The following is a 13,271-nucleotide window of genomic DNA, read 5'->3' as shown; positions in this document are numbered from 1 at the left end:
GTTTACAGTTTTTATATTGTGCAAACTCTCATTGCAGAATTCAGAACAATATGAATTACTCATTTACTTATTTAAAGAAAACATTAACGAAAAATTCAAAATAAAAGTTAATTGTATATGAAGCAGTTCTTTCTATTCATAAACCATTTTACTACTCTAAAACACAGTGGTTCATGAATATTTGAGTTAATGTAGTTTTACCATTTTCATTTATTTAAAGTTCATAATTTGAATTCCAGTTTTTGATCACACTTTTCTATAGCACAACATAAAATTTTGAAAGGATCACACATTTTTAAAGGACATTTTTAATCTTTCCTGAAAAATATTGCTTACATGAAATAATTATTTTGACTATGTAATTCATCTGAAGAATGAACATGTATTACAGAAAATTGCACTAAAATATTTTCATCTTCCAGTATGAATGACTTCTGAAGAAACAGATAACATTTGCAGTGGCTAAATTGTTTATTAAATTGACTGACTTTCTGTCAATGTTTCTCATTATTTTGTATAAGGCTCTTAGGTTCCATCATTAGAAAAGTTTAAAAATAAAACAGAAATGAAATTAAAATTGTTCTTTTCCTTGTATGCTTATTTACATATAGTTTCTACTGATGCCAAGCAGTTTACGTTTGTTTTTTTAATCACATTCCATTATGGTTACATTATTGAGAAGCTTTCTAGCTTCAAAACATTGGACCTCTAACCAAATGCATCTTATACATTACATAAACAGATTTCATTATATTAACTAGTTTTTTAACTATTTTCATTATCTTAACTAGTAGATTAATCAATTATGCAAACTTTATTCTTTTTACTTATGCTGATTTATCTTACAGGAAGTAGGAAATAGGGGTTTGGCAGATGTACCATTTGAACACAATGGTGCTCATGATCAGCAGTACTTCTCTCTGAAAAATCCTTTTCCTCATTTTAATGAACATTCTGTCAGTGGAGTGGCAACTAATGGTGTTCCTTTCAGGAAATTTGATTTTTCACCTAGGACAGCTAGTGTTAGCAATAGTAACTTTTTGCAACATAATCATTCTTATCATTTGCCTTTTACTACTGATGATTCTCATTATAAACCTGTGATGAGAGATAAATCCAAGTCCTCCTCAGAAGATGATACATGCAATAAGGATGAAAAGAGAGCTAAAGAGTTAAAACTGCCAATCAGTATCGACGACATAATAAATCTTGCAATTGATGAATACAATGAAAGACTTGCAAAATATGAATTATCTGAAGCACAACTTACTCTCATACGAGACATACGTAGACGGGGCAAAAATAAGGTATACTGATTTCTTTTAATAGAATTAGATTTTCTTAAATGTAAGCTATTCTAAGGCATGCTGTAATCTGACAGTAGTTAAACTGTGTGTTTCCTGTGTTACTCTTATAATAACTTGAAGCCACATCTGTATATTAAGACATATATATATTTGACCACATTCATGCTTTGTTTATATTATGGTGATGTCATAAGAAAGTTATACATATAAAAACTAATTTTCCTTCACATATATATAAATATATAAGTAAATTATAATACATATATAAACTATAATAAACTATCACACATGTGTTTATTCTGGTCATACATATATGAGCTGTATTAATTTGTCTATAGTTCAGAATTTAATTTTATCTGACTTGGAAATAGATCTGTTAGTATAGCAAATTGTCATGCCTGAGAATAATTGGGCAGCTATATTTCAAATTATTCAAAAATCAGCTTATGTAAAATGAATCTTTTATTTTCCAACTGTTATGTTACAGGAAATTTGTAATCACCATCCAAAATATATTTGTATTAAAGCTATGTGGAATTTATTACAGTAACAGTATTAGTACTGTAATAAATCATTTTTAAATAAATTTTAAAAAATTAAATAATTTTAACCAGTTTGAAATTATGATAGTAATGCGAGAATCTGCTAGTATATTTATTTCTAATTCATTCTTTTTATGATCAGTTTTAGAATGAATAATACATTTGAATTATTTGAAATATGTTAAATTAAAAAAATCTTCATGAGAAGGTTTTTCAAGCAAAACAAAAATTGTGTCAAAAAAAAAAGTGTCAGTATTCTAATATTTATCTTTTTGCCTTAAGAAATGAGAAATACAATTTTCAGAAATTTTGTATGTCAGGTGCCATGATTAAAAAACAAATTACTAATGCACTTACTCCTTCTTGAAACTTTCAAAGTGAATAACTAAATATAATATAATTTTACTTATAAGTGTTTAAGTAACAAAGCCCATTTGCATTGAAAACTTTAAATGGATTTGCATTAGTCTAAGCATTGAAGTTGTTTTTTAATTTAGTGATCTTAAATTTATAATTTGTGTATTTTAGTTTATTTTTAATTTTAGTAGAGTAGTTGAAATTCTTTTGAATTTTCTGTTTTAGTTAAATTAGTGTTGTTTTTAGAGGTATTATGCTTTAAAACTGCATATTAGAAAACAAGCTTAATTTCTGTAAAAGCAAACTGTTCATTATGTACTAGGAAAAGGTAATCACCTGTAATGTATTTTTTATGTACTCTTACCCTTGTCTGGCCATATTAAAATTATTGAAATGTGTCATAGATGTAACAAACTAATAGAAACTGCCCTGCTGAAAGCAAGAGTTTTAAAATTGCTGTGCTAGGACATGTAAGCTGAACACACAGCCTTGCTGTACTATTGCAGATCACGATCGCATTCACATGGCAATGTACTGTCTCGTGTTTGAGCTGCATCAAGAAATTCACACTTTTTTGCAAGAGGAAGGTCATACGATCGCTAAGCATTTTGCCAAACCAGACATTTTGCTAAAACTAGCATATTAGTGTGACATATTTGAGAAAATAAATGTTTTGAATATGTCTCTACAGAGCTATGTATGCACATCTTGAAACTTGTAGAAAAGATTTCAGAGTTCAGAAAAAGCTGTGTTTGTGCATAAGAAAATTTAATGACTAGGGTACTCAAGGCTGTGTTTCTACATTGTATCAATATACAGGTTTTAATAAAGTCATTGTTCTACAAGAATTTCTGTCCCTTTTCATGGAATATCTCTCGAAGCTCACTAACTGGTTTGCAAAATACTGTGGGAAGATAATGTAGAGAAATTTATGTTGATATAAGATTCTTTTCATTAGACGAAAAGAGTTTAATTGCACTCTTTTGCGTTAACATTCTAAAAACAAAATTTGCTTGCTCATATTTAATGGAGTTTTGGATCTTGGTCAAAACTGAGTATCCAACTTTAAGTTCTAAAGCTCTAAGGATCCTCATTTCTTTTGCGACATCCTGTCTACATAAAGCTGGATTTTAATCTGACATTCTATTAAGGACCAAAAATCATTGTGGAGCAAGAAATGAAAATAGCTGTATCAAGCCTTTTTTTACAATTTGAAAAACTGTATGGGAATCAACAAGCTCACCTGTCACATTGATTTTCTAATCTGACACTGAAGGATTCCTTTATTTGTATTTAATTTGTATGTTTTCTTATCAATTAAAATTAAATTTTTTCACTAAAATGTCGCTTTCATTTCTCTGCCTGATTAATGCTAGTAAAAATATTGCATTTATTGCACCATGGAAAAGTAACAGACTACAAGTGTGCCATATATTAAAAAAGTTTGGGAACCCCTAGCTTATAATGAAACATAGTTACATTTTTATGACACTCTTAATTATGTTATTAGAATATGGAATTTTTCTCAAAGCTTATAACAATATTCTTTTTCATAATATATAAACATAAATGTGGGTAAACATCCATAATTGGGCAACTATAACAACAATGACATCATGGCTGAAGGGCTCTCGTTAAAATTCTGAAATGTTAACTGTTAGTTTAAAATATTTTTTCTGAAGTATGTTATTAATTTTTAATTTTAAAATTTACCTACATGTTTATTAAACATTTACTTACATATTTTAATTCTCATGTAATCACATATAAATTATCATTTTTATTTATGTTTATTTACTGATATTCAAATACATGGACATAAGCATAATCAAACTAGAATAGAAGAGAAACACACCAATGTTACAATCAAAATCGCAATAACAACCTTTTATTTAGCCTACATATATTAAAACAATCATTTTCGAGGGCAGCTAAAGGTCCCTCTTCATCTCCTCCTTTTTTATTATTATTATTATTATTTGAGGTTTAGGCTTGGTGAGTGAAGGTGCAGTTGCCCCTCGCTCCCTATTTTTTGACTTTGCTGATTTTCTTTGCATTTTAGTCTATGTGTTAATTGTTTGATCAGATAGCCTTGCTCAGTAAAAGAAGGCGGCCAGTGTAACTCTGATTTAAAATCCGGTTACGACCACATGCAGTGCTGATAACGACCACGTTTCTGTGACTCCTTTACTTTTCTTCTTTTTTCCCCTTTCTAGTAATTTCGTTCTCTTGATGAGAAGGGACCTTTAGCTGCCCTCGAAATCGATTGAGTGTTTTAATATATGCACGATAAATACAAGGTTGTTATTGTGATTTTGATAAGCATAATCATTAAAATTTGCTTATGTCTGCTGCATTCAGTACATTAAGTGTGAAATTTATTAATTATTACATTAAGTGTAAGCCTTTTTGCCTGACAAAGTAGATGACTGATTTTTAATTTTTCTTTCCCTCTATAAATGAGGTACCCCCCCAGATAAACTAGTAGCTTTCATTGATTGTATGTCTGTTTGTTAGCTTTCAAGATATTACTAATTTTGAAGATTAGATTATAAAAATGCAGATAATGATGTTGCTAAACACATGGAATGGCAGAATTTGCTTGGAAACTAATGAAATGAGCTAAGAAAGTAATAGTAGCATGTATTGATGCATGACATTTCGCAGTTCAGTTTTGCATTTTTCATTTTCAATTTATATGTTATTGTAAATAACTGTTTATATCTAATTTTATTTTCGAACATTTTTATGCTGGTTTTATGCTTTGTTCTTGTTTATTTACTTCATGCATTTTTTATAATAGCTTGATGTTTATGTATTGTGTATGTTATTTCATTTGTGGCCATATATGTTGTATGTGTGTCTTTATTTCATGCATAATTTTTTAGAAACTTTAATCTTGATTTATATTGGAATTGTAAGGATATCCAATATAGAACTGGATAAAAGGGCGCCTTGGCGAATGTATGTCAACTTGATGGCATTCTAAAAGTTCCCAGAAAGCAAATTTTGAAGCCTTAGGAGCGAATTTTCTGGAAGAAGAGCCTTCTGGAAACTACCTAATTCTTATAAATCTAAGTCTGTGAACAATTTTAATCATGATTCTTAGTGTGTTTCACGCTTTTAACCTTCTGCTTGATCATTACTGCATTGACTTAGCTCTGCAAGCCGTTTTGGTAATTAATCCAGAATGTTTCTTGCATGTTATAGAGAATTTTGTCTATGACGAAAATTTTGGTTATGGCCATGAGTTATCCTTGAGCTTATGTATCATCTGTGTAACAGCAGGAGTAAAGCAGAATTTTAAATAAACATTCCAAGTTAGAAATATTCAAGTCTTCTTGTTCATCATGTCTAGTCATTTAAGGAGAATTCTGCAAAGCCATTAACACATAACTATATAAAGTTATGCCTGCCCGTTTTGTTACATAATGAATATATGCTTACCCCTCTGTAGCGTTTTTTAATCCCTCAATTTAGCTATGTATAGATTTTTTAAACTGGTTCCTTAAATTCATTTAAATACTAGATTGATTCCTGAAGGAGTAATGTACTTCGTAATTAATTTCCTATGGCTTCATTTTGTATCTTTCCAGGTAGCTGCGCAAAATTGTCGAAAACGAAAAATGGATCAAATTAGCAGTCTGCAACAAGATTTGGACTCTTTGCAAAATGAAAAATTACATTTAAGATCAAAGCAGAATATTCTTCTACAGCAGAAACATCATTTTGAGGATAAATATGCTCAACTGTATCAATTAGTTATGGAAAACACAGGTTTTAAACCACCCGGTGATGATGATCATCCTATTCGTAGACCAAGTGAAGTAACTGCGTCTACTGCAGCTGATGTTTTAATGGCAGAAGATGACTCTGATTTAAGTAGAGGAGCTAGAACAAAACGAAAATTTAAAAAATGACAAATGCCTCACATAGTTTCTTTTTACATTCTTTGGACTTATTTAACTATGTTTTATGAAGAATTTCTTAAACCATTTGTGATAAACATAGTACTGTACATCTAATGTATTACATTTTTCATCATGATCTTCATATACCATGTTCATTTAGGGCAAATCACTGAAGTAAATTTCTTACTTTCATTTAGTTTTAGTGCTTTTATGTTTTTAAATACTTTTTTAATTTAAAGCATTAACTAAAGGTATTTGATTTCCTAGTAATGAACCATTTCTTACCTATATGTGTTTTTTAATTTCTTATGTACCTCAGGTTTCAGAATTATTTTGCTGATATAAAAAGTATTTATATGTTATGTAGAGATAAGTTTTGAAGAAAACTGTAATTTTTTTTATATTTCCTGAAATATTATTATGTTCTAAAGCAAAGCACCTTAAGAGAGATTTTATCTGTGTGAATTGAACTTACAGAATTCAGAATTTTTATTGGTTTTTCATGTGAAGTATTATAAAAAAAAAGCTATCTGAAAAACTTACAATTATGGTGCTTGATATTCAATTTTGGAGCAGCTGTAAACTATTAAGAACTTCCTCTCTGTTAACTACATTGAATTTATAAGCCAGTCTATTATATTTTGAAACAAAAATTCTTATATGTATATAATGTTTTTAATTCTGAAAAAAAAAAAAAAAAAAAAAAAAAAAAAAAAAAAAAAAACAGTATCTTTTAATTTTTGAAGGGTGCTGTGTGCTTATTTAACATGAAAAATAATATAATTTTTCTGTAAGTTTTGATGTCTCTTCTTATTGCATAACTTTCTCATATTTGATATAATTACCCAACCACTAGTAAACCTTTATGGGAAAACTAAACTTCTTTAATACTGTAACTTCATGCCTTTAATTTCTTTTAAAAATACATATAAAGGAATAAACTGTGCTAAGTTGTAAAGGATTTCTTAAATCTGAAGGAGAAAAGATGTATCTAGTGCAGTACTTGAAGAAAAAGATGAATAAAGTGAAAAAGAAGTATGTTGCTATTGTAGCAAATTAGTTGTAAGAAGACCTGAAATTATGTTCAGGTACATGAAAATCTTTATAGTGATAACACAAAAATGGTAAATAGGGACAATATATGTTGATACCTTATAAAGAATGAAACTGTTTTGATGCTGCTCAATACTCATTTTTGCTAAGTTCGATCCTGTTGAATATGTAGTAACCTAATGGCTGACTTTAAGATGTTTTATTGGATGTATATCAGCAAAATGTTTCATATGGAAAAGGTAATCATATGGTTTATTAAGATATTTTCTGTTACTGGCATTATACTATTAATCTAGTCTAGAGACCTTGGCACAGCACCTTTTCAGTAGGCCTCAGTGTGCACTTTCTTCACAGTTATAGGAATAAAACAGAATTATGAAGAGCAATTTTGGGGCCACTTAGGATCGTAAGCCTTGACTTTGTGGGCCAGGACATTAATCAGGCACGGGTTATAGGAGCAACCCATAATCTTGTATACAGTAATAAGTTGGAGTAGTATTTATGATCTTACTAAGTTTCTTTTTACTTTTTGCCATACCCTACAAGGAGAGAAAGTACATTATATAGCCATATCACAGCATAAATATGTCTTATGGCAAATAATCATGAGTCACTATTTTATTATCTAAAGTGCGTGATAAAATTATAGTGTAAAAAGAAGGCAAATTCTAAAGCTTAATTCGATTCAGCATAGTATCTGCTGAATAAGCATTTAAAATAGTACTCTTGCTTCTTGCTTGATAGAAAAATTTCATTTTAAGTAACTGGGGCCTAGTCATATTTAGTGTATGCTAAATTTACTAGTGCATACAATTACAAATTTTGCAAATTTTTGTATTTGTATAGTGTAAAAAATTGATGAAATTTGATCATCAAAATAAGAATATTTTTCAGGCAAATTTTATTGATGAAAATTAGTTTGGCATTTGAATTGACAGTTTGAAAACGCAAAATGCTTTGAGTCATAGCAGTGCAATGTACCGTATTTAAAGTAATAATTTTTCATGAACAAGTTAATATAACAAAGCACACAGGGCCTGCATAAAGAGAGGGATCGTCATGTGGAGGACTTCCTAAGGGAAACTCGCTTGCATCCGTGCTACACACAGGGAAAACCATAAAAAACAACCATGTAGCCTCTACATTTGCTTGGGATTGAACCCAGGTCAAACTCCAATAATAATGAATGGTCTTAGCCACTCAAGAGATTTTGCAAGTACTATATGATAATGTTAAAATATTAAGCTTTTAATGGATCAACATCTGAATTTTTTTTACATATCTTCATTTTGCTGTGAGCGTACTTACTAATATTACATGGTTAATGGTACAATACAGTAAAAATATTAAACCTTAAATGGATAGACCTCTGAATTTTTTGACTGATATCCTGTTTTCTGTGAGCTTAGTTACTAATATTACATGGTTAATGGTACAACACAGTTAAAAAATTTGGTTATAAAATTATCATCTTACAAATAATCAGACCCATCTCAGCTTTTCATTGAGCCCAAAGTATTTTGAGGATGGGCTGGGAAACATTTAAAATAATGTATGAGTTTTTAGCAGATGTGATTAGCATGTGAAAGATTTTGTAATGAGGTCTCAAATGTGAAAATTTAGCAATAAAAGAGACACTGGTATTAAATTGGCTGGTTGATGTACATTGATTCTGGAAAACCAAACAAGGGTTGTTTTCCTGGCAAAGGGATGCCTTCATGCAGCACTTGCTAGGTTTGCATCTCCATATACATGAGAAAAACCATGAAATGCTCAGACTGTTCAGCTGGATTCAAATCACACTCAAACTACCAGTATTCAATAATCTTTTGTATTCAGCCACTAGTGGACCACACTGAAAATAAACACTACTAAAAAGATAGAGGATCAGTCATCTTTTTGAAAAAATACATGTTGCAGTCATCTTTTGAAAAATTTAAAGTGGCTATGTTTCTGTACAGGGTGGCCAAAATAAAACTGGTGCAGAAAGTTGTACATTTTCAACACTAAATTTACCCATATCAATGGGCAGGAGATCTAGCCTTCACCATGGAGGTCATTTTGCCTTTGATTTTTACACTTCATATTTTGCTGGAAATTTTGGCAGTATACTTCCATTCTTAAACTGCTGCATAAACCTTTCAGTACACATTTCCTATGAATTCTGCTTTACATAACACTCAGCCGTGAACTCGGTTATTGTTAGCACTATTTTGCATTGCATTGAACTATCACCAAACACATCTGCACCTTTCATGTCAGCTGCTCACTAAATATGTGTGCACATATCAAAAAACAACTGCTTACTGTCTGTGCTCTTCTCAAGAGCTGTTTTGTCTGTCCCCATTTCTAATCATCTCTTGGCTGTTTAGAATACGTTTCCAGGAAATTCCAAAAGCACTTTTCCAGGTCATTTTTATTTTACCTGTGCTGTAGTCCTGCAAACACTAGGGAAAAAAACTTACTTGGCTTACAAGAGTATTTTATTCAGATTAAGCAAAAAGAATATTGTCTGAAGCAGTTACTGAGTGTTTGAATGTTTTGGGAGCATTTGGAAGTAGCAGACTTAAATTATTTTTCTGAGGACTTATATTAAGAGGGTGTATAGCCTCGTGATCTATAAAAATGGCTCAATATCTGCACAACATGGAATTTACAAGGTCATCTGACAAATTTTTAGGCAGTCTTTTTCATTCTTCCATAAGAGCAATCTTGAACTCTTTTAAGTATCAGAAGAGGCCTTGACTGAGCAGCAACATATCTTAGGAGTGTTTCATGCATGCTTTATTGATTCAGATCAGGCAATTATGACAGCCATTCTATGCACTCGATTCCATTCTTAATGAGTCAAACTTTCACAAGATGAGCTTTGTGATGAGTATCATTATCAATTAAAACTAATGCTTGCCTCTGGTTCCACCATGCAGCAAAGCCAAAGGTCCAAGAATCTTATCTCTCCCTGTAAATTTCTGTCAGATTGCCATTTGGGTTGAATAAGTATATGTCCACCTGTACTTATTCCTGCCCGAGCTATCTATTCTGTGTCTTAATTTTGTGAACTTTTGTGCATAATTTTTTGTTGTTGTTGTTGGTGGTGTTATAATTCCTCCATAAAAAGGTATGATGATCTTCTGGCTCTAAAATCTTTGCTTATGTGTGAAGAGAATTTTATGCTACCCTATACTGCTCCAACTGTGATGTTCATCCACCTATTTCCTCCATAACCTATGGTGTCTTATGGTTAAGGAAACAAAAAGCAGAAGTCTGCATGTGTACAAACTATTTATTCAGTTTGTACAAACATATTTCTTAATATAGCCCAGAAAACTTCCCTTTGCAGGTAATTAGCACTGGTTATTGTTTCAATGGGCTGTTATGACGAACTTCATTTTGAGACACCAAATAAATTCGTGACCTGCTTATGTAATTCATTTATTTCTGAGTGGTCAATCGCTCGCCAAGACATTCAATATTGTAAATCATTAGATTGAGGTATTGCCTGAATTCTTCCTGCAAAACCATTGATAATTGTATATTTTGAGTCATTTATGCATAAGAAATTTTCTTTTGTCTTCGAAGCACAATATTTCATATTCAGTAGACTTTAACTTTATTTTACCCATTAGTCGAGCATAATGCTGCAGAAGTAGGATGATCTTTTCATTTTTTTTTCAGCAGTGTACAATTTTAAAATAATGATTTTCTGTTTTAATGAGTAAATGCATTCATCAGCAATGCGTTTTCTCTTTTTTGGCACTGCCTTCAAAGTCATAAATATAAATGGTAGTTAAAATGTTTATGTATTTTAACATAAACATTTGTGAAAAAAAATTTTTTTTAATTAGACTGACATTTTAATATAAATGCTAGTCTGTTTAATGCAAAAGGTTTTATTTATTAAATAGATAGATTTTGATGGAAAAGAAGCTTAACAACATGAGCTGAAATTTTGATTTCAGGTAGATGCGCTTTAAAATAATTATATTATTTCCTTCACCATTCTAATTAACTTTTCATTAAAAATTAATCGCAGTTTTTTAAATTGTGGTACATCGTTGTGTTCTATTGCTTAGCCAGCCAATGCCATTTCCCACTAAAGCGACAATAAAGATTTTCTGCATCTCTTATTTTCAACATAATTTGTTTCTCATTTGTTTTAATTATTTTTTCAATAATAATGTATATCACAATAATGAAAAAGTAGCATATATTTTTTAATTTGATCAATTTTCTGACTTTTCATCTTTCACAAGAAAAAACTTAACAAACACTTTTTAGTGATTTTCTTCTGTGTTCTTTACCTTCTTGTCATAATACCATACGCTTTTGGGATTTTTATTTTTCGGGGGCGTTACCTTAACGTTCATATGTTTCACTTTTGTTCATTTTCTTGTTTTTCATTTTTAAATTTAGCTTTGTTAATAGCTTCTACTATGTTTTGTTTTTGCCTCAATAACCCCAAATTTCAACAGCTATGAGCTTATTATAGTCTTATGCAGTGGCATAGCTAGGGTGGGGCAAGGGGGGACATCTGTTCCTGGGTGCAGCATCCAGGCGGAGCCCAATTGATGCTATGAAATTTTTTAATGAATCGTTTTCCTTTCTTGGCACACAGAAAGAGATGCAAATTCTTCAGTTGTCCCCGGGGCGCTGGAATCCTAGCTACGTTGCTGGTCTTATGAAGCTATATTTGTATATATGTGTGTGTGTGTGAAATGTGCACATAAAAATTATATGGCAATTCTTAGTAGATTGCCTTATTTATTTTTGAGGTTATTCCATGATTGAATATTTTTAGAAAAACGATTTTGCAGAAATTTGATTTTGTTTCCCAAAAATTATACAATTAGCTTAAAATTTTCACTTTTTGCTTACAAAATTTTTAATTTTTACCAAGATACTGAAGGAACAAAGCAATATTTAAGCATACACACATACTTAGTACATATATTGTATATATATATATATGTGTGTGTGTGTTTATTGAATGCTACAAAAGCTTTAAAAAAAGACAGAATTTCATTATAATTGTTTATTGAAGTGTAATCTTATTCTGATTATATGTATCCAAGCCTCTGAGGGTACATGCTTGTGAGAAAGCTTCTTACATAGGACTATTGGAGAGTCCTTTCAAATGGTACCTGAGAATGATATGTATGTGGCATATAATAATATGCATTATTTTTCTAATAATTTGCCAGCAATATTTATTCATACAGGAAGCAAAATGATTGTACTAAATTTAAGTGTCTCATTTGTATATTCTATCATTAAACTTCTGCAATTTATACTTGATCCAAATCAAAAATTCTTTAAATTGTCACTTAGCATATCAGCTTATCATTTACTTTTCATGTACCTTCCATCGTATCCAACTGACAGGTTGATCTTTAGTAATATTTAATCTATTAATGTATTTCTGTTACTTAAGGGTTTTTTTTTTTTTTTTTTTTACTTGATTATGCCGTCCATTACTTGGGGTAAAAACTATGATTTTCGTACAGTGCTTTCATACCACTCGTTTGTAATATTTTAAATAAATTTATTGACCTAATTTATTTACTGTATTAATAATTTGTGTTTATTTTCAAAGTTGTGTGTTACTATAAATTCATATTAAATGTAAAAAAAAGTTTTGCATACAGTCTGTTATTTGTTTGGTTTGTTTAAATACAAGTTTTGTTTTGAATTAGATGTTAACTCCTAACTGATGAAATGAATTAAAACTGATAGAAACAGAAGTCCTAGAAAATTTAAAATAAAGAAGCAGCCAAACGTTTAATTATATCTCTCTTGCAAAATTATCTTTATCTTATTCATAATTTTACAAGAGAGGGGGAGACCCTTGGGGTATTCACTATCAAAATTCGAGATGTGACTTTCCCGTTCTCGCGGAAGTAAAATCGGTTCTTCCCTGTGGTGCTTTCGGTGATGAGATGACTAAACGATGCGTATTGGCCATCCTCAACGAATGCATTTAGTTGCAAATGTTCACTCATTTGAAACAACATAATTTCGGAAGTGCACCATAAAAGTTACCTAGGTGATATCATGAGTGTCGAACTACTCCAGTTTTACCATGGAGTTGATTTCTCCAGTAT

General features: G+C 30.5%; 1 protein-coding gene across 6 annotated transcripts in view; it reads left to right on the top strand.

Annotated features, from left to right (window-relative positions):
• cnc (NFE2 like bZIP transcription factor cap-n-collar) overlaps positions 1-12,810 on the top strand; it is a 197,740-nt gene extending 184,930 nt beyond the window's left edge. For all 6 annotated transcript variants that reach the window (XM_035361787.2, XM_035361783.2, XM_085807201.1 and 3 more), the window contains 2 exons: positions 849-1,307; positions 5,803-12,810. In XM_035361787.2, the coding sequence (XP_035217678.1) occupies positions 849-1,307; positions 5,803-6,126 (783 nt within the window). In that variant the 3' untranslated portion in view covers positions 6,127-12,810. The remainder of the gene's footprint in view (positions 1-848; positions 1,308-5,802) is intronic.
• The last annotated feature ends 461 nt before the right edge of the window (positions 12,811-13,271 follow it).

The sequence above is a fragment of the Stegodyphus dumicola genome, chromosome X1 (genome assembly GCF_044657685.1).
Source record: "Stegodyphus dumicola isolate Sdum_Otavi_A_Nest chromosome X1, ASM4465768v1".
NCBI lineage: Eukaryota > Metazoa > Arthropoda > Arachnida > Araneae > Eresidae > Stegodyphus > Stegodyphus dumicola.
This window is presented reverse-complemented; position numbering and strand designations above follow the sequence as displayed.